Genomic DNA, 25,453 nt, shown 5'->3' with positions numbered 1-25,453 from the left:
CAGATCCGCTATGTGTTGGGGAGAGTGAGGACAATATCCCAAGTGTGAAGGCGAATCGAGATGATGATGGCGATGATCGCGCAGACGAAGCGAAGTGGATTAAAAGTCGATCTTGGACTTGGTGTCGGTAACGCTGGGGCTAGAGCTAGATGAAGCGAGTTGTGAGAGCTGACTGGCGAGATGCATCGGTTTACCCCTGTAGTAGTAAGATAATGAACATCAGCAAACGTGCATACGCCGAAATACCGCGAGGTACTGTGCCCTGCTCTCTGTGATAGACATGACGGTTGATGACGGTAGTTTGACTCACTTTTGGAAATGTCTCTGTTTTGAGCTACTCAACTTTGCCGAAATGGGAGAGAGCACATTGTCCGTAGGGGAGACAATGGACCTATCACCACCAGACTATCAGCTCGACTTCTTGAGCAGGAAAGGCGACAAGGGGAGCTCACGCAGGTCCACCTCTGCCTGTAGCACCTAGTAAACCCTTTTTCTGCAAGAAGGAAGGAGGAACAGCGCCTGCAGAAGGTTGAGCTGTTGTTTGTTTTGATCCATCAGCTTGGTTCCTTATCACCTTCAACGAGGCACAGGAGAGAGAAAGCTGATTTCGTGTACAATGCTCACCTTTTGATTGTTGAAGAGGAAGAGTGTTGGCGGACATTGTTGACTTGCTACCTTGTTGTTGTATGTTGAGGTGAAGAAAGAAGAGAGGTAGATAGATGGGTGGATTGATTTTTAACGGAAGAGGGGAAAGAGAGGCGCGACGGTGGACAGGGAAGTGAGAACCACGTGGAGTTATTTGAAAAGTCAACAACATTACGTGAGGGGAGAATATACATTAAGAGGACACGGAGATGAGAAGTATATGTCCGTACGATGATGTTGCCGAGTGCACAATCAGTCCAGCATCAAGATACTCGTATAGTCCAAGGAAGGTATGCCGAACCTTTCATCACTTGTCAATGTTCACAAATCACTGGCAAGAGATAAACAGAGAAGTTTAGACCAAATACAACACTCATAGACATGAACCGATAACCGCTACAGACCTCGATATCATAATCACCCCACACCGACTCACACAATGTCTTCACCATCATCACTCACCATCGCTCCCCCACCTACACCTCCACCTTCCTCATGGACTTTTACCCAAGGTTTCATCCTCGGTCAAGCTTCATTCCTTGTCATCGTACTTCTCTTCGTACGATATGTCGTCTTTTCGCCTTCTGAAGAATTAGATGCGGAGGGGTGGAAGAGGAGAAGAGCGGACAGAGCGAAGGTGAGCTATGCCGTCTGACCTTGATGTAATGTCGAGGAAGGAAAGAAGCCAATTTGGGTGATCTCAGTTACGCTGTGACTGATCTTTGCTGTTCTTGTTTTTATAGCGAACGGTACTATCCACAACATCAGTGCCTCCTCCGCCGCCCGCACAGCTGTTGGGCAAGACAAGCTACGAAATGGCCACGCATCCTGCCGAATCGACAGATTGGCTAAACGTACTCTTCGCTCAGGTGGGTCAGCTGCTGCATTTTCGGATATGAGCAAGGAGCTGAAAGTAGTCTGATTATCTGCCCGCGAAGATATTGCAAGGATATCGAAACGATTTGCTGTCTGCAGGCGGGGAGGAAGGTGCAAGACAAAGGATTGAGAACTGGTTGAATCCAGTTGGGAGCAAGCTCAGTTGGCTGGTGAGCTTTCGAGTACGAGGGCCCAGATCTCATAAGCTAACGGATATTATCGTTTGTAGGACCCGATCGAGGTGACCTCCCTATCACTGGGAAACGCGTATCCACTTCTCTCAAATGCGAGAATACGTCCAGCAGACGGACAAGGTCGAATTGTGAGTATAGCAGCTGGAAGTGCTTGGCCACCAAACGGGCTCTGACAATTAGCTGACATCACTTCAATCGTCGTAGCGAGCCGAGATTGATGTCGACTATCTCGACTCGATGTCACTCTCATTATCAACAGCAGTGTTGGTGAATTTCCCACGACCGAGGTTTGCAGTCCTGCCGGTGTCACTTGGAGTGGAGCTCGTCTCGATTGGAGGGACAGTGAGTCAGCTTCCGAACACGGGTAACAGTTCACCGTCCTTAAAGCTGACTTTCACTCTTCAATTGCCTTTAGATGAGCATACAGTTACATGAACTGCTAGAGGACAGGCAACATATGCACGCTTCCTTGTTACCCGATTTCCACCTCAACCTGAAAACGACCAGTCTCCTTGGCAGTCGTGCTAAATTGCAAGGTACGTCAAGTGGAGTCACACTCGACACACTTGTTACCTATGGACCATAGGTACCCTTGCTGACTTGTGTCTGTTCGTGTGCGCGTCCCCTCAGACATACCCAAACTTGAACAACTCATCTTATCTCGTCTCCGCGCTGTCATTCAAGACCGATTCGTCCATCCAAACCATCTTTCCCTCGCACTCCCTCGAATACTCTCGCCAAGCGTATCGCCCACACCTATCCTTAACGATATTGGTGAATCTGCCGTCAACGCGATGAGCGAAGCGATGACGAATGGAATCAGTAAGATGGTAGAGGATTTTATAGGTCCAGCGTCCGTCTCGACTTCGCAAGGTGATCTCGATATCGACTACGAAGATGAATACGTGGGACAACAGCAACAAGAAGAAGAAGAAGAAGAAAGTGGACAGATGTTTGTGACTGGTCCAACGCCGACGAGAAGTACGAAACGTATACCGATGCCATCAAATTTCCTCGCTTCATCATCAAATACACCGAACCAAATTCCCACTCCCGGTCCCGGTCCCGGCGTATCAGCCCATGGTCATGGTCATGGTCAACATCCATCAATATCAAGAAGACAAACTCAACAACAACAAAGACCTCCAATCGGAGTCACTTCATCATCATATAGACCTGTAGCAGGTTCAGTGACCGCTTCGTCATTGACGCCGAGTCAGAGTCAAAGTCAATTTAGGTTCAGAGGTCATTTCGCATCGAATCCTGGTACACCAGGATTAGGTCCGTGACCAGGACCAGGTATGGTCGTGGGGAATGAAGGAGGAGCTAGGAGAGTAGGTGCATTGAATTCTAGAGCTGGATAGATGCATATACACCCCTGGGTCATAGACAACCAAGCCTTGTTACCTTTTACGAACAAGTGGACTGATAGCGTACTGACCCACATAGTGAGCGTGGACATCATTGTGCCGGAATGGCTTGGAGTTGGACTTGAACTCGAACGTTGGAGACAAGAAAAGATCCGATACATCCATCCAATCAGTCATGGGTTCTGCACTGACTTACTTAGAACGACTACGTTATAATACTGACTAAACTCAACAAGAAAGGGTATATAATATGTCCGTGTTTTGACCAAACGAGAGCAGCGAACAAGCGAGCGAAGAAAAAACTAAATATAGCTGTGATGTGGGTGTTGGCATGATGAATCTGTGAAAAGTGGGGCAAGTGGATTGAATCGATGTGGATGGATGTGATTTACTAGAAATATAGACAACGTAGAGTTTGAAAGGTTTACAGGAAGAGTCGGAACAGAATTAAAGGAGAGCAATGTTGGATGATGTGTGGTTTTCTGGTTTGAGTTTGTTGGAGCAAGTGGTGCTGGGCATGGAAATGGAAATTCGAATCGCGTGTATGTGTATGTGTGGCTTGCAAGTAGGCTTGAGGGAAGAGTGTATCAACAAATAGGACGTGCCAAAGTGGGAATGAGTGCAGGGGTATATCGCGGTAGCTTGCACCGGGGTATCGATGATAGTTTAGTGAGTGAGCGACGTTGTTCGCCTACAGCCGTATTGTGTCAGCCCAAGCTCCGTCATTGTTGATGAGCACGAAAGGAGCTAGGAGCTATACTCACTCAATCACAGTCTGGTAGATGAATTTGAAAGACCACACGCCGCCTCGTAGTCTCTTGATGTTGAGAAGATACAATCCAGGAAGGTTCTTGATCCTGCAAAGCTCGACCACGAACTTTACTTCGTCACCACTGTCAACACTGCAAGGCATCAATCAGCATTAGCTCCGCGCGACACGGTCAAGGACTGAACTTACGAGTGCTCGCCGTACAGCGGTTCATGGGACGGAAGCTTTTCGGTCGATAACAGATTTGGTGTCGAGCCGAGTGAGGGTGAACCGAACGGTTCCGACTCGCTTCGAGGTAGGTGGGAAGAGTGAGAGCTGCCTCGTCGAAGAAGCATACCCTTCAGACCACCACCAGAAAGGAGTCCCGAGGAAGGGCTCATCGGTAAGGGCAGACCACGAGCATCGGTCTACGTTCGTTTGTCAGCTATGGAACATAATGGGAATGGCGAACACTCGACCTACCTTGCTGGTAGATGCGGAGCTCATAAGGGTGAAAGGGCTCATGCCCGATCCGACGCTCATAACACTCCCCAGACCCAAACCGGTAGTCGCACCGGCTTTCCTTCTCCTGACCCTTGTACATCTCAACCTATACTCATTCTCCTTCTTGACATCCATTCCCATCTCCTGCAAGACCTTGAGCACCTCTGCGATGACCTCCTGTGGTGGTTTCGAGGAAAGGGCCGACTGGTCAACGAGACCTGTGTGGACGCGCATCTTGGCGTCCTCCGAGACAGATCGGGAACGAGCCGGGGCAGGTTTCTCAGCTTCCGCGGCAACGAGTTGAGAGGGGTGATGAGACTTTGATCGACCAGGCATGCTTGGGACCGCCTGTGATCGAGGCGCAGGAGGGAGAAGAGAAGTGTTGCTGGCGGAGACGAGTGTTTCGCGCGGCGCAGGTACGGCGAGTGGCGCTGATTCCGGGGTGGTGTCGGGACCCTCGTGACCGATGCTACTAACCGACGACATGGCAAGGTTGGCAGCGGAGGCACCATGTCGTTCGACACGGACAAACGAAGATTGAGAATCAGACTTGATGCCTGACGATTTGAGACCAGAGAGCGTGTCTTTGGCGAGACTCTTGCGACGGAACCAGTCCATAACCTTTTTGGCAGCCTTGCTCGAAGCGGTCTTCTGCACAGGAGGACTTTGTTGCTGGCCAGCAAATGCGTCGACGGTAACGATAGAGGGGGAACTTTGAGGCGCCGTAGGAGAAACCGAGTTGATCACAATGGGTGGTAGAGGTTGTGCCTCGTTGAGATCCCTTGCACCAAGAGGAGTGGCAGGAATGGTAGGCAGTCTGGCCGTTTGTCCATCTCGAGAGTTGGTCCTGCAAAGTTGTTAGTACTGCGCATCATATGTATAGAACTCACCTGTTAACCATCTGTTGTAAGGTTCTCCTTCTCGTTTTCTTCACGTCCTGATCAGTCGCTCCTGATCGCATAGCACTCGGTGCAGCCGCAGACGTGCGTGAGCTTGCGCGGTTCTCGTCGTTGGCATGCGATGTTTGGCCCAGCAGCTTGGCAAGACCAAACTTGTCGAGTGACATGCCCTTTCGGTACCGATCGCGTTTGGGAGGCTTGGGCAATCCGCTCGGCTTAAGATCAGATACTGTTGATGACTTGGGCAGCAACGGGGCCATTGAAGGGGGTGGCATAGAGTCGTGTCGTTTCCTCTCTGCTCTGGCAGACGCTTTGGGCGTAACGGCCTGCGCTCGAGGAGTAGCAATGACGTCCTCCGCTGCAGGGAAAGCAGTAGCACGCGGTGTGGAAGGCGAAGTGACTTCGGCGGTCTTCTTTCGCGACGGTGTCGAAGGTACAGACGGTACCTCTGCCACTTCTTCCATAATGACCGTCGATGGAGGCGTTTCGGTGGGTGGGGTGATGACTTCTGCTGTATCAGGAGTCGCTTGTGAGTGAATCGGGGCCGACTCGACAGTCTCATTCTCGTTGTCAGAAGACCCAGACTCCATCTCGATGTCGGTCGCACCGCCTTGCTTTATATCCGCCATGGTGGATGCGAGGTTCTCCTCGGTCGATCCGGACGTTTCTCCTCGCTTTCGCTTGCCATCCATGCTCTCTTTCATCCTCTCATACGAAGCCTCACCATCATACTCGACCTGAATAGTGTGTCGGTTCTTGTTGGAAGACATCGGAGGTTTGGCTTCAGCTGGAGCCACGGACTCGTTCTCGACAGCAGCGTTTGACAAGGCAATGGATCCTGTAGGGGTGAGCAACGGGACCGTGGGTTCGAGTGACGTAGAGATTGTAGGTGTTGGCAAGCTGACCGGGGACATAACGATAGGCGCGTCCGCCGTCTGTGTGGGAGTGGGAACGGGCAAGGGTGGAGGACCCATCGGCTGTCGGGGAGACAAAGGGGGCGTTCGATGACCGGCGTTGTTGAGGTACTCTGGCATAGTAGTTGTAGCAGGCATAGCGCTGTGATGACGCTGCTCTCGTCGACGACCGTAATCAAGCATACTTGCTGTAACACCAGTACCTGGCACGCTACTTTGACTGCGTTGAATCGACGCCTTGGCTTCTTTCGCTTCGACCTGGATGCGCTTTCGTTCGGCGAGTTCCCTCTTGGCCTGCTGACTCTTCCTGTACATGGCTTCTTGGAAGACATACTCGTGTTCTTCGACCGATCGAATGAACATATCTTGATGCCCGGCAAGCCATGGATGCGCCATGATTTGGTCGACAGTACATCGGTGTTCAGGAAGGGGCACGAGCATGATCTGAAGCAGGCTTTTGGCGAGTGGGGATATGTGCTCAGGGAAGTTGAGCTTCGTGCTCATGATGTACTTGTATAGCAGATTGATGTTGTCTCCGTCAGGGTTCTGCGGATCGTCATCGTATGGGAGGTAACCAGACAACATGGCGTAGAGGATGACACCACATGACCAGATGTCGACGGCAGAACCGACATACAAACCCTCGGACACCACCAACTCGGGAGCAGCATAGCAAGGACTACCGCAACTTGTTGCCATCAGATCGTCTTGCTCGTGATCGAATCGATTGGCGAAGCCGAAATCGGTGATGATGATGTTACGGTGCTTGTCAAGCAATAGATTCTCAAGTTTGAGATCCCGGTGGACGATGTGTTTCTTATGCAGGTAGTCAACTCCCGAGACAAGCTGAGCGAAGAGTTTCTGGGCGTCCCTTTCTTTAAGGTACTTGTTCGCAAGGATATACTCGAAAAGCTCGCCTCCTGAAGCAGACACATTAGCGCTCACGTGGAGCGGAAACCACTACCTTGACATTGCACTCACCTCCAGCATATTCCAACACGATACCAATGTATTTCTCGGTATCGATCACGTCGAACATACGAACGATGTTCGGGTGTTTGAGAGTCTATGATGGTCAGATATGTCTTTCGAAACGCGACTCACCTTGAGGACATCAATTTCTCGCTCCACTTTACTCGCTCTGACCTCATCATCCAAGCTCCCTCTTCGTATCAATTTGATCGCGACTTCCACACCATAATCTGTGTGCACACCAAGCTTTACTTTGCCGAACTCTCCCTCACCCAAGGTCTGCAGTAAGACGTATGGACCGAACCCGATCATCGGCCGCCGAGGGTGAGCTTGTTTGTAGGCGAAAACGGAAGGGTGGAGGACATATTCATCGGTGAGGTACTCGGGTTTAGGGGGGGATGCGTGCGCAAGCGTTGTGGTGGGATTGTGGGACCGACGATTGGCTGCGCGTTGAGGTTGAGACTGAGCGGTGTGGGTATGAGAGGACGCGTAGGCATGCGATGTGGACGCGATCGGTTCAGGTATAGGAAGAGGGAGCGGCATGGTGGGTGAGTGAACGGGTTTCGCCCGTGCAGCCGAAGTCGATTGGGATGGTCCGGCTTCCGAAGGACGATAGGAGCCAAACTCATCGGCAGGGGGTCGATTTGACATATGTGCCGATTGCGGTCGCGATGACATAGAGGTATCGGCAGAGGAGTAAGAGTGCTGAGGATAAGAGGGAGTCGAATATCGAGCAGCCGCGTCGTGGTGGGAGGCCGCAAATGGATCGGCCATAGGGTATGACAGAACTGATGTCATGTGAAGGTGATGATTGGCGGATGACTGGGGCTGTAAGATGAGAAAAGGTGTAAGTTGAGTTGACAAAGAGTTGGTGATGCGGTGACGAAGAAGAGAATAACGACTATGACAAGTAGATCAACAATGTAGAACAAACACAAGCTCAAGCTCCAAGGTGTACCAATCCGAAACACCAAACGGGACACATAAGGGTGAGATCAAGAAACAGAGTGTACGAGTACACGAGCTTGGGGCGCGCGTTATTGGGTGGGAGGCGTGACAGTGCGAAAGGAAGGAAAGATTGGGATTGAGCGTTATGATTTGCTTTGATCCGCTGAGAGTGTGAAAGGAAGACAGGGAGTGTACGAAAATGAGAGGATCAAGGGATAATGGCCCACAACAACGAACGAGAAGGACGAGTGAATGAGTTGGTCAGTCAACTCACAGACAGTGATACACTGGGATACGCCTCTGATCTTCTACTTTCCCTTGGTCCTTGGTCCTAATCAAAACTCTATCCGTGATTGCCACCGTACTACAGCTACCGAATCACTCGAACCGCGTCGGTACTGAGAAGAAAGTTGAGAAGAATCGGATCGAATGCACAGTGTCCTTGAGAAGAGCAGAGGAGAGAACTGAGAGTAAGCTAGGGATGGGGTGGGGCGGAGGTTGATTGAAACACGGGTTGTGTGTTGTTGTGTATCCGGTTGGTCAGGTTAATTGTTGTGTTGACCGAGGTCCGTGCTGTTGTTGTTCGCGTTGTTGTTATTGTACGAGTATTGTTTCTCTCCGTTCGGTTATCGTTGCTGTGCAAACACTAATACCTCTTGTTGATCTCTCTCATCTATCTATAGATGCTATGTATGTATGTGTACAGTTGAATGTTGGTGATGGTGTTGTTGACGAGTGAGTGAGTGGGAATGTAACGATGTTGTCTGTCAACTACTCAATTGTTGTTACCACCTGCCAGCATCTGACTGCTGTGCGCACTGACCGCTCTCTTTTGCTTTTTCGCTGCCGAGACTGGACCACTCTTTGTACCTAGATTTCATGTGATGAATTCCTTGATCGGGTAAATTCTTGTCATCTTTTGTTATTGAGTTTCAGAAAATACCTTACAAGTAACGCGCGTAGACGCGTCTGAAGTTTCTGTTGTTTTTCAGCAACTTTTGACTGTATATTTTGGTTTTGGTTCTACTCATCGGATGGACATTTGATGATGCATCAGAAGTGTCCAAGTCGATCAATTGGGTCTAGTCTTATCTCTCATGTGTTGACATGCATTCGAGGATGTTGACGTTCATGCAGTGTGTGGGCCATCGATGCCAAACAACAAGAACATGCAATCGGTATCCATGCTGGGACAAAGGGAGAATCCCACTTGGACGGTCCATCATGATCTTTGCCTAACCTGTCATGCTTTTAGCTCTGTATACTTACCCATATTCAGCTGCATGAATCAGTACCTGCCGTCCTCTTGAAACAGTTTGTCTTGTGCTACCTGTAGTATACGAAGCACTTCATACTCTGCCATCACATACAATGGGCGTTGGACATAGGCTGCACCCAATGATACATGTGGCTTCAGATCAGAGCGTGACCGATACGTCCAGATAGACGTACATCGATGCTTGGCGAAAAGTGAGGAAGTACATCACTCTGCTCTGTTGGAAGACATGGATGGATGTTTCGGAGAAAGTGTCCCATGTACTTCTGTTGTCCCATCACGCGAGACATGCTTAACCAATCTGAAACGAGCCATAAGTGTGGCGGTGATCATCTCCTTATATGGGTGGGCAAGTTAACTTCACCATGTAGCCAAAAGTCATGACGTCGGCAGCAACCATCCACCGTCATCGTCAAGGCGAGAAGCTAGCATGAATGTTGGTGATTTAGTCATTGATATCACTCTCTTTCTCGGTGACCGAGTCTTGCTCAACCGCGTCGCAAATCGCAATGGACGAGCTTCTCACTTCACTCCCCGAACCGCTCACACCAGAACAACTCCTTTCGTCATCAATATCCGATCTTACACCTGCAATCCTAGAACTATCCCTCTCCTCTCTTTCAGATATCGAAGTCTTATCGACATGTCGGCAACTCCTCGAAAGTGGTAAGATCGAAGATGCTCATTTGGCAAGGACGATCGTGAATCTAGGTCTTGGTCGATGTGCTCAGGAGATAACGAGACTCGAGACCGAGGTAGGAGAAGGAAGTTCAGAAGAAGATGTGAAGCGAATAGTTGAGGTTGATGCCTCAATATCGGACAGAGTGCGAGCCTGGACAGTGTTGGACGATATAAGAAGACGGTTGGATACCTTCGAGATCATCTCTCCCTCGCCTCGGGTTCAGGAGGAAAGCCCAGCTCAACCTACACCTGAGCTCATTGGAGCATCGGATCCTATCCCCAGCAGCTCGTCAAAAACAGACGAAGAGAAGATGGAATTGGACGACCCTTGGGGCGATGAGGCTGATACTCAAGAATCATTGACCTCGCCATCGCTCCTCGACGATCCTTGGGAAGCAGCTGCTTCGGAAAAAGAATCTCCACCTATGGTCTCGGAACCAAAACTCGAAGTATCCTCAAGGACGCCGACACCCTCAGAGCCCTCCGCTCCCCCTATACCATTATCCGTGTTTCTTAATCAATCCATCCCATTGTTGGCACTCGATCTGGCTGCTTCCGCTTCCCTCTCTGCGTTGAAAGTCGTCTGTCAACGACATCGAGACGAGGTATTTCCTTATCGTCTGTTGATACTGGAGACTGTTCCAGGTTGGGTTTCACCTAGTGAAATGGAGGAAGAAGGCCTCCTACTGGGTGTAAAGGACGGTGACAATGAGAGGTGGGTCGCGGATGATCCGACCTTGGAATCCAAATCGATATTACAACGTACCCTGGAGATTCTCTACCTGCCGCCCCCTCCGCCTTACCTTTCGGCTCGACCCGAACCATTAACGGCCGCTGATCTAACGAAATGGTACACCGAACACGTATTATCCCTCGACTCGCTTGGTCTGATCGATGTTCAGCTGGCCTGGGTCCAACACGGCGCTTCGCTTGGTGTACCTTCCCTCGACGAATTAGGCGAAGACCTCTCCCTCCTTTCGAGATTAGCTTACGATGCGAACCTTACACCAGTTCAACATGCGAAATGGACTGTGACATCTTGGCGAGCCTCTTCCCAAGGTGATATCATTAACGCGTACTTGTCCAACTCAACGCCGGTCAGCATAGTAGGCGACATCAAACGACTTGTGATGCCGTATTTGTATGTATTGGAATCGCGAGCAGAACGAGCAGGCAAAGCGGATGCAAATCTCGTCGAACGATTATTACATGACGCGATCCTCTCTCTTCCCCTTCAACTGGCTTTACCAGTGTTTGAAGCGTCCAAAGCGACAGTTCCTCAAGCTGAAAGGATAGTGAAGAACGATCTCAATGTCGCTCGACTGGCTCTCGCTTGTCTATACGGATCGGAGGAGAAAGAGTCCTACGTTTGGTCAACCATGTCGTCAATTTTCGAATGTCTACCGGTCTGGGAATTGGATGGATCGGATCCTGATTCCGATTCAGAATTGACATCTACCACCCTGGACTCTATCGCGACATTCGTCAGACCGACAAGCGCTTCTGCTCCCCCACCCACGCCGAAGGATCTTTTCCTCTTCTTCCATCCGTTGCCATTCGCAAGTCTCTCAAGAGCACTCGACATCCTCGATGTGCATCTCGAGTCGGGCGAGATATTGGCGAGATGGAACGTAGCTACGCAATTACGGTTCTTACTGCAATCCAGTAGGAATGGATCGGATCAGAAAGAACTGGCGGAGAAGATGGTGAGACGTCAAGCGTCGAAGGGGCTAGGCGAAGACATGTGGAGAAGGTTGTGGGATGATATGGAACGATTGGGCGGCGGAGAGGATAGTCTTGTGAGAGGTGCTCTAGGGATGTTGGATTTGAGAGAGAGGGGTAGGATATATCTTGGTGGTGTCCTAAGTTCAGGCAGTGAGTTTGATCCTAGCTCCAAAGATGGCTGCTACGTGGTAGAATGGACCGAGCACTGATGACGAATTGACCGGTGTAGACTTCGACGTCGCGAGGAGGATGATCAAGAGACTACAAAGTGCAGGGGCGGTGGATGAGAAGATGATAGAAGAGGTGGTCCTGGAGACCTCGAAGGAGTTCTATGTCTCGGCGGAGAGCGGAAACATGCACACGGGAGAGATGAAGCTGGCTTATGACTGGTGAGTGGCTTCGAGTTTGTGTCGTTGTTGTGTAAGCTGACTACTATACCGCACACTTATCAGCTTATCCGTCGCACCTGCCACACCACCCATTGTCAAAGAGAAAAAATACATCGAAGCGACCTCGCGTCTCGTCTCTTTCTCTTCCTTGGCCCTATCCCCGCTTGAGATCCGTTATACAGCCGATCCCTTATCGTTGATCGCCAAAGTGCTTGCAGCGTCTGACGACGCATATCGACATCCGGACTTGATGTTGGACATGGCAGACAAGTTGGGATGTAGCGGTGAGATTGAGCGGGGTTTAGTTTGGGGTATGATTGGACGTGCGGCGGAGAAAGGAGGTGATTGGGAAGCCGGTAAAGAGGCATTGGAAGGGATGGTCGAGGTAGTGCGAGGTAGTGGTGGGAGAGGGAGAGGAAGACGTGGTCAGGGTCACACAAGAGGTTCAAGTTCGATCACCACTATTGGCGCAAGCGGAGTCGAGGGTGAAAGTTCGACAAATGCCACGGCGAAACTCGAAGCTAAACTGCGGACGGAAACTTGGGGATTGGCCCATTCACTCGCTCGACAATCCGATACAGCCGATCCAACTACCAAATTACTATTCATAAATTACGCTTTGGAACTTTGTCCCCCGTCCCACATTCCCGAGATATTGGAAACGTTCCGGAAAGTGGAGAGTGGTAGGATCAAATTGGATTATGCGGCGAAACGTAGACGATTACAAGGTATACCGAATTCCAATCTCCAAGCTCAAGTTCCACTCTCACCAACAAGTCCGACTTCGACTTCCACTGCAGAGGAGAGGGTATTGGGATCGAGGACAGCTGCTAGAGCTGCCAAGTTGGCATTAGGTTTCGGAGAACGTATAGGACATTTGAGAGGTTTAGCACCATCACCTAAGCTTGGTGGGAATGTCGGAGGACAATTATCGTCCGTCACAGCAGGTATGGGTGCGAGATTGTCTCGTTCAATATCAAGAGATACCGCCGGTTCTACTTCAACAGAAGAGACGAAACGAAAATCATTGGATGAACCGACTTATGGGGTAGTTCCGCGTGAGCTGTTTGAAGGATTTGCAGGTGATGAGGCGGAACGTGTTAGATTAGGTGCAAGAAGGGCGTTGGTCAGAGGTGTGGGGTGGTTATTGGGTGCGGACGAGAGTGAGATTTCAGGCGCCGAGCGGTGAGGGGTTCATCTACAATACAGTATGACATGATTTGAATGCATATACTGTACATGTCGAGTCAGTCGCTCTCAACCATGATTAACGAGTAGGACTCGTTTAGTCGATGAGCAGGTCGTGATTATATGGCACGCAGTTATTCATTTCGGATAAAAGTACAGGTGAGGTCGCTCTTTCCGTCATCCGTCATCTATTTTTCTTCGAGTCTAAATCGATACCCCGCTCCTGCTCCTTCTCTGCCGCAAGTCGTTCCGCCGCATCGGGTCTTGGTCCATATTCCCTCATAGCAAAATCTGCGCCCGCAACCTATGATGCAACATACATTCTCAGCTCTTAGCTGTTTTTTTTTCTCGGAGGATATACAGCAGGGCAAGTTGGGTGCGCACTTACCCACTGTAACGCATCTCTCAACCAAGCGGGTATCAAACCCGTTCCATCACCCATAAATCTCGCTCCGTTAGTATACCACGGTAATCTAATAATTCTACTTTCCTGTTCCTCCATCGCGGATATTATGGCTCTCACGACAGTTTCCGGTCGTAGAGGCGGACAGAAGAAATTCCATATTCGCGAAGGGGGTAGTTGAACTTTATCAAATAATTTGGTTTGGATGAAAGAGGGGAGAACGAGAGTTGTTCGGATTGATGGTGTTTTGTATCTACATGTAATCATCGATTAGGTCAGCATTGACAAATGTATGAGATGGGTGTGAGATTACGTACCTATTATCTAGCTCAAAGCGTAATGTTTGATTGAGACTAACAACAGCAGCTTTACTCGCACAGTAATCCGCTGTTCGCGCACACTAGATCAGCTGCAGATTTCTTGGTTCTACCAGACAGACTTCACAGCTGACTTACTCATCTGAGCTGTTCCAATCAAACCTAACAAACTAGATACGGTCACAACGTGTCCTTTACCCTCCTTGATCATAGCAGGCAAGAACGCCTTCAACACCCAGAAATGAGCCAGGGTGTTCGCTCCGAACGTGCTGCAGGAAATGTTGGCGTCAGTTGGCTCGGCTTCGGGGGACACGATCCCTGGGTGAGGAACTGACTCATTGATATCTTCCTCTGTAAGGTCGAGGAGCAGTTTGCCCTTCACAACACCCGCATTGTTGATTATGATAGTCGGGTGACCTACCTGCACTCGTACAAGGCATAATATCAGTTTTCAGGTCAAGCGGCATTGCTCGTATGACTCAGCTCACTTCTTTTCGAACTTTGGCAGCGACAGCGTCGACTTCCTTGCAGTGTGACACATCGCAGATGTACGACTTGATCTCACCTAGGAGGTTGTCAGCTGACTCTATCTTCACAATATGGAAGATGGTTGGCAGCTTAGCTGACGAAAGTGACCCACTATTACTTGACTCGGATTGGGGCGGGTCTTTCGTCAATATCACAACTTTGGCATTACGCTCCGTAAGCGTCTTAGCCAGGAGTGCGCCGATACCGGAACCGCCTAAGGAACAGTCAGCACTGGAAACTCTTCGTCGCATGTAAGGTGAAGTTGTTAGGCCTCTCAAGCAGAGAGACAACTATCATTTGAACGTTGGCAATCAGCCTACTCACCACCGGTGATGAGAACGATTTGCTCTTCCCAATTCAGCTTCGGTGGATTCAAGAACCACCTCGACTGATTCGCGTATAGTCGATCGACATGATTCCACAGGCCTATTTGGACCAAGTCAGACTCTCTTCCTCTCGATTTTGTTTCGAGTAGCTGACGTACTGATAAAGGTGAGAAGAGCGGCCCAAATCAGTGATACGAAGAAACGCCAATCTGAGTGGCTGTAAATCGCCAAATTCGCGAGCGAAGCCAAGATCGCCCCGCCTGGTCGGAAGATGGTCCGCGAGAGGTATTCGATGACTATGTCGAGATGGTCAGGTCGGTCGTTCAAAGCGCACAGTCACGCAATGGGAGGTGCGACTCACTGGTATCGATACTCAGATGATCTGAAATGCTTTCATTCTTGTGAGAGAGCGTTCTCTTCTGTTGTTGTTGAGGTTTTGTTCGGTTCTCGGTCTCGGAGGTTGACGAGTTCATAACGAATCAAGCAAGCAGGGAGACGGCGCGGTGTCAAGCCTTGCAAGGTTCCTTCGATCGCGGAAAACGGTCTTCTCTCCAGGTTTGAAGAGGCTGACCTCGAGTGACCTGTGTCGAGTCGGTGTGATACCTGCTGTCGCTCGATCAAGAAGATGTAACGACGAAATATCAAGAGGTTTCAACATACAACTCTGCGAACGACCTCCACCCTCTTGACTTGTTTCACAGTCAAGTCAAGTAAAACCTCATTACAAATCCCGATTCTAATGGTTGATTACAAAATATATACTTCCGAAAAGCTGTTCATTACCCTTGCAGGGATCTGAATCTGATTATCTATTTAGTCTTGTTTTTGAGTTTTGATTTTCCCTGCATCACGGAGCTCACGGAGCAAGTCCTATACTCGAGTATGCAAAATCGCGTCCACCAAATGTCGGTGTCCTACTAATTCATGTTGACGGCTCACTCTTGTACTATACATACTCGGTTACTTGCACTGTAACTTATACATATCGACGCGTTGCCATATTATTTCATAGCATTGCAACCACCTGGAATTCCCTCGAATGGTAGGACGTGCGCTCGGACCCGCACCAAGATGATACGACCGACAACGCTCGCCCAGGATGGGCTGGATAGACCGCATACGCCAATACGGAGAAGAAGACGTATAGAGTCTTCTCAACTCACTGCGGATTCGATTGCGTCCCATCGCCCTTCCACCTCATCTTCCTCACGACTCGAACATCCCTCACAATCACGTCCCTCCCGACCGCCTACACGATTACGGCGCGTTTCCTCATATCGACTCCCCCTCCCTGCTTTACTCCTACTTACCACTCTCCTCGCCATCCTCCTCCCACTGGTATCGGCCGCTCCACCATGTGTCCGATTTGCAGACTACGATTCCATAAACCAGATGTTCATCGATGGTGGTCCCGGTACCAAAGTCCTTCTCTGTCCTAACAAACTGTACCGTCTTTCCGGTTCGATCATCTTCACGGCAGCAGACCAAGAACTAGCAACGTACGGTTACCCGACGGGTTCTGAAAGAGCTGTGTTGCGCGTGGAGGGGAAACATATCGCGACTGCTATTCAAGGAGATTGTCGACGATGTGCTCGAGTCTCAATAAAGAGTCTGGTCGTCGACGGTAACAGAAAGAAACTCGGTCGAATGCAAGATAGCGAATTAGCCACGGGTCTTGTGGTTCTGGGTGGAAATGAAGGACAGAGTGTGAAGAACAGTTGGCTGAAGAACCCAAGAGGATTCACGGCGGTACATGTGAGAGAAGGAGATAAACTCAGTTGTGCAGGTGCGGTGATTGAGAAGAACGAGATCGGCCCCGTGGGAGAAGAGTATGATCCGCAGAAAGATGGAGATGATCCGGAAATGTCTCCGCTCGGAAGACCACTCGCAGATGGAGTATCGATCGCTTGTCGAGATTCCTTCGTGAGAGATAATACGTTTTACGACAACACGGACGCTGCGATAGTGATTTATTGTTCGCCGGGAACGTTGGTTCATGCCAATCATATCTTTGCGAGGACAACGTCTGCCATGGCAGGTATTTTACTCGTCGACTCGACACCCTTTGATGGCGATTATACAGGAACAGTGGTCAAATCCAACATCATTGATGCGGCCACAAGATCCATCCGTGTCGGTATCGGAATAGGTTCGACAGTATGGTCTGACGACACGACGACTATCTTGACGGGAGGAAGTGTGTTGGGTAACGGACTCAAAGGTCGATATATGGGTTATGGTATCGCCGCGGCTGGATTGAAAGGTTGGACAGTGAAGGATAATTGGGACGAAGCGAGACATGAAGGAAGGAAAAGTGCGAGGTGTTTCGACGAACCTGTCAACCCGGATCCAGTGGGTTTGCTATACAACAAAGCGACCATCGAGGAAAGTACTTTCCAACCAGGGTTTGTCGACCACGATTTCCAGTATAGTAAGTCTGAACATTTCATCCACAACAGGCTCTTATGCTGACGCCCCCACTTTCTCTCCAGTCGTGTGTATTGACGGATTGTACGACAAGGCCAATCCACCAAAACACGATTTACCACCTCTTCCACACGATCTCGAACCTGCTGAACCGAAACATGCCGCTGAACGCAATACCGCCGAAGACGCCAAAGCTACCACCGCCGCCAATCCCAATGCCGATGGCGAAGCAGATCTGGAACCGGAAACCGCTCCGACGGGATTCTCTACTGGATCAGAAGTCATGGATGATATCTTGGAACATTCACAACAGAGGATGCTGGAAGCGATTGATCATCTGAATCGAAAGGTAGATCAATTGGCTGCGAACGTCAAGGTGGAAGGAGGGGATAGCAAGCCGTCGAAATCGTTGGGAGAGAAGCTTGACCCTGCCATGTCGTGAGTGTGTCCAAGCAGCAAAGCCGTGCAACATCCAATTGACTTGTTATCGTTTTGACGCCTCAGCGAACATATGGAGAAATTGCAAAGACGAGTCGAACATCTGGAGTACTCACAACGGAATATGTTGGAGTCTGCTGTCGGCGTACGATCTGCCATTCAAGCATGGGATCAGGAGATGGCAGCGGTGAATGTGAGTTTTCAGGCCTCCTTCTACACATCCGATCGTGGCTGATAAGCTTCACTTTTCCAGGAATGGCAATACGAGATCCTCCTTGATGTTCGACACAGACTCGATCTCCATTCTTCTCCTTCATCATCTTCCCTCAGAATCGATTCTGACGCTGATTCGATCATCGATTCAGAAGATCATTCTCATCCATCTATACAGAAAGACGATATAAACAAAATCAGTAATAGGGCGAGAGCGAGAATGCAATCTGACGGAGGAGATGGAGAAGGTTGGGGATGGTTGGCGAAAGTCGTTTTGATACAGGGGATAGTGGTGGCGCTCGTTTGGTCAGGTAGGAGATGGTGGAGAAAGAGGAGAGTACATACGAAATTGCTTTGAGCGGTGTGGTGGTATACGCTCAAGAGCATTGATTGCCATGGATCAGGTGCGGCAACGGGAGACAGGGCGTGAGAGGCATGATACGAATACTACTACACACTGTATCATCTATCTGAGGAATGAAATACATACACAGCTTTTATAGATGGTTTATAGGTCGAAAGCATGATATTTTGCATGTTCAACTCAACTTACAACATGTATTCCTACGTGGTATTCCAATATGCTTGGTATCCAACTACAAAGCTCCCAAACAAGCTATTCAATTGATTCGCTCGTAAATCATTCCACCAAGATTGCCTCACACCTTATATCCTCATGGTCCTTCTTCTCGCTCCACCCAAGGGACCTGTGATACCGCCATCACCTCCGCCTCCCACTTCTCTCTCCATCAAATCTCCATCTTTCGCTCTCCCTTCTCTCCTACCATCCGGTTCATCTCCATCTTTCTCTTCTCTCCCTCTCTCTTCATTCGCAAGGAATCCCATCAAATCCGGTGGGATCTCCTGCATCTGTACACTTGGTGCTCCACCAAGATACCTCAGTTTCTCTCTGATGATGACCCTTATCCTCTCTAACGATTGTCTCGTATTCAGGTTTTGTATCTTCCCCGTCAAGGGAGGATGTAATTTGTAATCTGGTGCGAAGAACTCGTAGTAGTTATTGGAAGGTAGTTCGTCTGGTAAAGCCAATCCGGCCAATACACCAGTTTCGTAAGTCCAACATCTCGCCACTGAAGATTGTCGATATCCCCCTCCACCAAGGACGAGTAAGGGTAGGTCGAACGATTTGATGAATCTCACACATTCACCATGTGCCGCGATGGAGAGGTTGAACGTTCCTAATCGATCACATCCGAGCGAGTCCGCACCGCATTGTAACACAATAGCGGAAGGTCGGAAAGTAGTGATGGTAGGCTCCATCACAGCTTTGAATAAGGAGATGTACGATTCGTCATCTATACCATCTTGTAATGGCACATTGAGGGAAAAGTATTTGCCGAGGTCGGAACCGATCTCAGATAAGTTGCCTGTACCGGGGAAGAAGTCGGCAGCGTATTTGTGGAATGATACCGTCAAAACTCGATTAGAGAGGTAGAACGCTTCTTGCACACCATCGCCGTGATGGATATCAATGTCAATATAGAGGACTCGAGGGTGGTGTCTGCCATACACCAACCACATATAGGTTTTTCAGTCCTACACGTTTTGGGACAGTTGACACCCACAATGGGACCCACCTTAACAACTCCAATATGCCCAAGACGATATCGTTGACATAACAAAACCCGCTCGCCTCTCCTTTCTTGGCATGATGCAAACCCCCACTCCAATTGATCGCAATATCCGTACTACCCGCCGTCAATTTTCGAGCAGCAGCAAGCGACGCGCCGGCATATTGTTGACAGAACGAGAAGAGGTCGTGGAAGATGGGACAGTCGTCTCCTACATTGAATTTCGTCCAATCGCGAGTGAGGTTCTGAGCGTTTTTAGGAGTTACTCTACGAGCATCAAATGTTTCATCAGCTCCTTCGTAAAATATGTAGTTGGAAGGAAAGACGCCAAGTCAAGGTCGGTGAAGTAACGCTCACCTTTTGAGGAATTCGACGTAGTCTGAATCGTGAAACTCTAACAGCTCTTCTTCCGTCGCCCGTCTAGGCGAATGCATCGACATCCTCTCATGCATCCCATACCCCAGAACCAATTGATTTGTCAATTCCAGTCGATGTGGTCGCATAGGATGTCGTTCCTGCGACGCGAGTGAATATAAGCACACGCGTGATGAGGAAAGAAAGGAGTATGAAGAGTCACTCACTCCGTAATGATAGTTCCCAACATCTTTGGGATGATAGTAAGCCACTCTAGGAGCGGAATGAGCCTACAACCAGACATAGAAGGTCAGTTCAATTGGACAAAACTCGATGATACCCTCCTTTCAATGTGAAGAGTCATGACATACCCTCACAATCCCTTCTTCAGTCTCGGGAAGAGATGCCGCCTTCCTATCGTAGAAGAACGGACTTTCTGAGAACGTTGGATAGTCCACCAACGTCATCTTATCATATCACAGCGGTCTAGGGTAGCGATAGCAAGAACAAGTCGAAGGACGGAGATGGTAATGTGCACTGATGGATGTATCATCAACGCAAGAAGGGATTGAAGGAAGAGACTCACTCGAGTTAGAGATGTTTTGCCACCTAAAACGTCGAATTGAACAAGTTACGTAAGGTCGGTAAGTCACTCATTAGCAGTTTACCGGTCATCCATTGCATTCCTCTAACAATGTTCAACTTCTTTTGGAACGACTATTGTCCTCTCGCTTCAATATATCTAACAAGGCGATATCAAAAGTCACAGACAGGAAAGGACATCGAAGTGCAGAACTTGACTGCTACGATGGATCAACCTATCGCCTCGTCTTCGCGACAGACTGTTCCTCCCACTGGTCCTCCTACCGAACCCAATGGACATGGAGATCAGTATGCTCGACTATCATTTCAACCTGCGTCACAAGCTCAGATCCGTGAGGACTATCTCAGATGACAAGCTCAATGACGCGATGCTAATGTTTACTGCGTGGTCAATAGTGCGAGCACATCAACGCGATACTTCGCAAATATACCGATTGACAGATCTCGTCTCTGAAATCCTCAGATCGATAGCTGGTGAGCTCAGCGCCGACAATCGTTCCAGGTTTTGGACCGCACTGACTACTTCACACTATAGGCACACGATGGCTGGCTCATAAACAGACTATCATCGATCTGCTTGTTAAAGCTGTCTATCTGACATTGACCTTTGGAAGAGGGAGTCAGACGTTAGGAGAGGAATATACCGATATATTACCGTTCTCTACTCGTAGGGGACGAGCACCATCGAAGAAGGTCAGCTGCGCAATGGACACAACGGTACTGCCAGCTGACTGTAAGTGCCATAACACAGCGTCGACTCTTTACTATACTCTTCTTGCTTGCCCCTTCCTTGCTCAACTCGCCAACTACTACAGCCTATCTACGGAATAACACTTCAGATTCTACACCTTCAACTAGACTGCAAAGTGTCCAGGCGAAGCTGTTACGGTTCTTGGAGTCGCCACTGGGCAAAAGTCTGCCGGAAGTGCATATGATCGCGTTCCTGTTTGGAGGGAGGTTCTTCGAGTTTGGCAGACGGTTGACCGGTGTGTCATATGTGAGTGCACATTATTAACACCTCGCATGGAAGCGTACTTATGTTATTCCGGTTGATAGATCTCTACTCTCCCTGCCACACCTCCAGAACGGCGAGCGCCATCATACGAGCCCCTTGGTCTGCTTATGCTTCTACCATTTCTCTATCGGTTTCTTCCTTCACGACGAGAGTCATCACAAGAATCATCCGTCATCGGCGCTGACCGACATCCAGCGTTGTCATCGAATCAAGAGAAAAACGACACACTTCCCCTTTCTGCACCCTTTATTACCCCTGAACAGACCCTTCTTCTCACAAAAGACGGAACGACATATGATCAACTTAACACCTATCTTTCCAATGACGCTCTAGATCTGCCCGAAAGACAATGTACATTGTGTCTAGAACCTAGAGGAACTGGCGAGGGAAGTGGTGGTACTGTCGCAGTGACGGAATGTGGACATGTCTTCTGTTGGGGATGCTTGGGTGGATTAGAAAAGGTGAGTCAAATGAAGCGTCGTTGTCCTTATCGAAATAATTGCTAAAGCTGATTTCGATTGAAACCGCGCTTTCCCTTTAATAGTTGGAATGCCCCTTATGTAGACAAACACTCAGGATGGAGAGACTCGTGGCAGCGTACAACTTGTAACTTGTAGCCTATGATCCTTACCCTACCCTTTGTTTCCGACGGCGTGCATGCATGACCTGTGTGTATGTATGTATGTACTACTTAGTCTGTTCCCGTTGCGTTAGATGGTTCCTGGCACAACAAACAAGCCAGCCAGCCAGCCAGCATGAACATGCCCGCCCGCACGCACGAGGGAAATGATGCAAGAGTGTGAACTGATGGGATATATCAACGTGACTGACTTTGTGGTGTTGTGGGTGAGTGGGAAATTACGACAATTCAAGTACAAACCCTGATCTTGTTGTTGGTTGTTGGGCCAAACATCTCAATCCTCTCTGGTTTCCATTCAACTATCCTATTCAAACATACATACATACATGAATGACTAACTTGTAAACTTTCTTTTCATAACATCGTGACCTATGAACGAACAAGAGACATCGACGACACACAACGACAACGAACGCTACGAAACAGTACGAACACAAAGACGAAAACAGACAACGATAATCGATATTAGACAGAAGGCTGGAGTTGTTTATTGATCGTTGTTTCATCCCGCCTTTCAACATCTCCTGAGCATTATCATCCATCACTAGCTCACGACATACATCCTCATACCGAGTTGTTGGCCTCTTCCACGCCTTAGCGAGTGCAGCTGTTGAAAGCATAGCATAGATAGCCAGGAATAGCGAAGGACAGTGCGGACAAGATGGTACGTTGGATTATGCCTGCTACCGATGGTCTCCCTCCTGCGGACCCAGCTCATCCGCTTTCGCAGTCCCAAACAGCCACCCGTGCTACACCCCAAACACCCGGCCCCAGTGCTGCTTCACGATATCCCCCCTCGCTCTCACAAGCACCCACTGGTGGTCCGTCCCGTCCCCCTCGGTCCTATCCTACTCCATCTATCGACTCATCCATCGCTTCCCCTCCCTCCACCACTTCATCTTCCATTCCCCTGAACGAATATTCTTCTCTCGCCGACCTATTACAACAAGCAGGGTACAAGGAAACTCGGGTCTATACACCTGAAGCAGAGAAGGTTCGTAGTCGGATTCGACGGACGCTGGATGATGAGGAGAATGAGGACGAGGTGAATGCTCTATATGGGACATATGGCTTTGATCGACTAGTCCGAGGGACCGGCACTCAACTACATCAACATGTGACAGAACCGAGTTTACCTTTGAAAAGATCAACTTCCATCCTTCGCTCTCTGGCATTGCAAGATGCGACAGAACGACCGTCAACCTCGGGGATGCAAACAAGTGGTTCAACACCGGATCAATCACATTCATGGTGGGCCTCTGCATGGGGTAAACCACCTGCAGCAATAGCAACCAAAGATATCTCGCCCGATGACGCTAAAAGCGTGACATCTCTCGAAGCATCTACTTCGATCGAAGTGGGTTTAGGTCTTGCAAAAGGAGGAGAAGGGGTCAGAAGAGTTAGATCAACATGGGAGATTGAACGGAGTCGAACTAGAAGAGCAGGGACGGACTCGCCTCCTCAAGAAGAGAGACCACCTCTTCCTACTAGAATACCTAGTTCCCCCACCGACGCTTTCACGTCTTCTGCTACTGGTTACACACCGACCAAGACACCGGCTAGACCGATTGACAAATCCCTCTTCTCATCTCCTCCACCACCGAGGGCCATCGAGGAAGATGCTTTTGGTTATTGTCCTCTTCCAGAGGATTACGAAGCGGAGAATACAGAAGACGAAGCCTTGTACGCGATGGGGATCAACGACTACACAGACGTCTATTCGCTCGGATCGTCAGCTGGCTCAAGATCCGTCTCCACTTCTGAGTCGGAAAGAAGTAGGACCCCGACCGAGGATAGGGCAGAAAGAGAAATCCAGGAGTTTGAGGATGATCTGCTGGACGAGGTGAATGAGGTCGGGAAGAGGATCTTGGTCGGAGCCGTCGAGTATGATGAGGACTACGAGGTCGATTCACCGCCTGAGCGGGTCGTCGATCTGCCAGAGGTAACGACGGTACCGTCAATACCAGTTCCTACTGCACCAGTCTCTTCAGCAGTGGTAGAGGAGCCGGTGTCGCAAGCTACCGAGGCTACTACGAAGAAACCGCTGAAATACGGTGATAGAGCGACGCGACTGCGAATTGCCCATTCCACACCGGCTCTCAGACAAGCTGCAGCAGCTTCTCCGCCTCTGCCCGAGGGATGGCTTGGATCTATACGAACGGCTCTACTCGGCGGCAAGCCCGCCCGTCCTACAACCACCACCACTTATCAGCCATCATTCCCAATCGTGTCCGTCTCTCGCGCTCCTATTGCCATTTCACCGATCATGCCTGCGCAGCCGTCCCTCGTGACTGCCTCTCCTGTCATTTGCGATTCGATCTCGACCGATGCGGAGGATCTTCCTCCTGTCCCTGTGGCCAAGCTCGAACGTGCTCATTCAGGCCCTGTCACGACCCTCGCTTTACGATTACGACCGTCCCTCGCAAGGCTGCGAGAAGTTGTCATGGGCAGTACCCTCCCAACGCCGACACAAATGGAGGATGGGTCAACTCCTGTGTTGAGCCCCAGACTGGATTGGGGGACACAAGGTGAACAATTTGCAGGCTGGAGTCCGGCCCGAACTCGCAATCAAGCTCGGCAGCCTGGAGAGAGAGATGTCGTTCGTGATCCGTTTGAAGGCAACGTCGACGCTTTGTTCGGTACTACGAGTACGCCGAAAGTCAAGCCACAGACCGAGATCGATTATACCAAATCATTCTTCTACAAACCTCAAACACCTCCGAGACAACAATCTTCTTCTCCTTCTACCACCTCTACGACGAGCAGTTCTTCTTCCCAAGCGACGACGACGAGTGAACCCGAAACGCCGGGTGCAGCTCCGATAGCTAGAAGACAGCGATCTATCAAATCCCTTCGAGCGGCTTTGCTTCTTCCCGTCGCACCAAAGGTTGTCCCTCCCGTTCCTCCTATCCCCGCAGCACATCTCTCGACCCCGAAGAAGATCACGAACAAACACATTCAAGTTCAAAATCCTTTGATACCCCCAGTCTTGGCTATTCAGTCTCCTGGCGCGTGGGAACCTAGAGAGTTGGTATTGGAAGGTGAAGAATGGGATGCGAAGGACGGTTCGGCACCTGGTGATTGGGGTAGAAGAGGAAGGGGCGTGAAGAAAGGTAAAGGCGGGAGTGGGTTGAGGAGACGGAAGAGCGGTAAATCAAGTTTGAGAGATTAGTGCGGCCTCAGAGGAGAAGGACGAAGTCCTACCAGGAAGGGGGAAAGGGGAGAAGGGATTATACTGTATTTCGTGTTCTGGGTTTTCTGGTATCTG

The 25,453-nt window shown here is 49.7% G+C and overlaps 9 protein-coding genes across 9 annotated transcripts; 5 read left to right on the top strand and 4 right to left on the bottom strand.

Annotated features, from left to right (window-relative positions):
* Nucleotides 1–99: 99 nt before the first annotated feature.
* Nucleotides 100–661, bottom strand: CI109_101215 (uncharacterized protein; the record flags this gene model as incomplete). Its single annotated transcript, XM_032006601.1, has 4 exons — nt 100–196; nt 311–391; nt 453–534; nt 625–661. 4 exons carry the CDS (start codon nt 659–661, stop codon nt 100–102), a joined length of 297 nt encoding a protein of 98 aa, XP_031859117.1.
* A 423-nt stretch (nt 662–1,084) lies between these two features.
* Nucleotides 1,085–3,004, top strand: CI109_101214 (uncharacterized protein; the record flags this gene model as incomplete). Its single annotated transcript, XM_065966921.1, has 7 exons — nt 1,085–1,282; nt 1,389–1,514; nt 1,584–1,691; nt 1,751–1,843; nt 1,920–2,057; nt 2,131–2,251; nt 2,346–3,004. 7 exons carry the CDS (start codon nt 1,085–1,087, stop codon nt 3,002–3,004), a joined length of 1,443 nt encoding a protein of 480 aa, XP_065822993.1.
* A 747-nt stretch (nt 3,005–3,751) lies between these two features.
* Nucleotides 3,752–7,896, bottom strand: CI109_101213 (uncharacterized protein; the record flags this gene model as incomplete). Its single annotated transcript, XM_065966920.1, has 7 exons — nt 3,752–3,776; nt 3,850–3,987; nt 4,044–4,261; nt 4,317–5,184; nt 5,228–7,070; nt 7,132–7,216; nt 7,297–7,896. 7 exons carry the CDS (start codon nt 7,894–7,896, stop codon nt 3,752–3,754), a joined length of 3,777 nt encoding a protein of 1,258 aa, XP_065822992.1.
* Nucleotides 7,897–9,634: 1,738 nt separating this feature from the next.
* CI109_101212 (uncharacterized protein) lies at nt 9,635–13,330 on the top strand (the record flags this gene model as incomplete). The annotated part of the gene is made up of 4 exons (XM_032006604.2): nt 9,635–9,691; nt 9,796–11,902; nt 11,982–12,141; nt 12,205–13,330. 4 exons carry the CDS (start codon nt 9,635–9,637, stop codon nt 13,328–13,330), a joined length of 3,450 nt encoding a protein of 1,149 aa, XP_031859120.2.
* A 183-nt stretch (nt 13,331–13,513) lies between these two features.
* Nucleotides 13,514–15,376, bottom strand: CI109_101211 (uncharacterized protein; the record flags this gene model as incomplete). The annotated part of the gene is made up of 10 exons (XM_032006605.1): nt 13,514–13,633; nt 13,718–13,985; nt 14,050–14,119; nt 14,188–14,318; nt 14,385–14,470; nt 14,538–14,614; nt 14,690–14,791; nt 14,902–15,003; nt 15,062–15,199; nt 15,265–15,376. 10 exons carry the CDS (start codon nt 15,374–15,376, stop codon nt 13,514–13,516), a joined length of 1,206 nt encoding a protein of 401 aa, XP_031859121.1.
* A 598-nt stretch (nt 15,377–15,974) lies between these two features.
* Nucleotides 15,975–18,339, top strand: CI109_101210 (uncharacterized protein; the record flags this gene model as incomplete). Its single annotated transcript, XM_032006606.1, has 4 exons — nt 15,975–17,334; nt 17,396–17,768; nt 17,835–17,961; nt 18,022–18,339. The coding sequence occupies 4 exons, from the start codon at nt 15,975–15,977 to the stop codon at nt 18,337–18,339; spliced, it is 2,178 nt and encodes a 725-aa protein (XP_031859122.1).
* A 308-nt stretch (nt 18,340–18,647) lies between these two features.
* CI109_101209 (uncharacterized protein) lies at nt 18,648–20,394 on the bottom strand (the record flags this gene model as incomplete). The annotated part of the gene is made up of 5 exons (XM_032006607.1): nt 18,648–19,503; nt 19,580–19,840; nt 19,931–20,088; nt 20,155–20,217; nt 20,299–20,394. 5 exons carry the CDS (start codon nt 20,392–20,394, stop codon nt 18,648–18,650), a joined length of 1,434 nt encoding a protein of 477 aa, XP_031859123.1.
* Nucleotides 20,395–20,735: 341 nt separating this feature from the next.
* Nucleotides 20,736–22,155, top strand: CI109_101208 (uncharacterized protein; the record flags this gene model as incomplete). The annotated part of the gene is made up of 6 exons (XM_032006608.1): nt 20,736–20,862; nt 20,927–21,004; nt 21,066–21,223; nt 21,282–21,527; nt 21,587–22,006; nt 22,090–22,155. The coding sequence occupies 6 exons, from the start codon at nt 20,736–20,738 to the stop codon at nt 22,153–22,155; spliced, it is 1,095 nt and encodes a 364-aa protein (XP_031859124.1).
* A 691-nt stretch (nt 22,156–22,846) lies between these two features.
* CI109_101207 (uncharacterized protein) lies at nt 22,847–25,357 on the top strand (the record flags this gene model as incomplete). Its single annotated transcript, XM_032006609.1, has 1 exon — nt 22,847–25,357. One exon carries the CDS (start codon nt 22,847–22,849, stop codon nt 25,355–25,357), a length of 2,511 nt encoding a protein of 836 aa, XP_031859125.1.
* Between the last annotated feature and the right edge of the window lie 96 nt (nt 25,358–25,453).

The sequence above is a fragment of the Kwoniella shandongensis genome, chromosome 2 (assembly GCF_008629635.2).
Source record: "Kwoniella shandongensis chromosome 2, complete sequence".
In the NCBI taxonomy this organism is placed as follows: Eukaryota; Fungi; Basidiomycota; class Tremellomycetes; order Tremellales; family Cryptococcaceae; genus Kwoniella; species Kwoniella shandongensis.
Note: the sequence above shows the minus strand (reverse complement) of the source record. Positions and strands in the feature narration are given on the sequence as shown.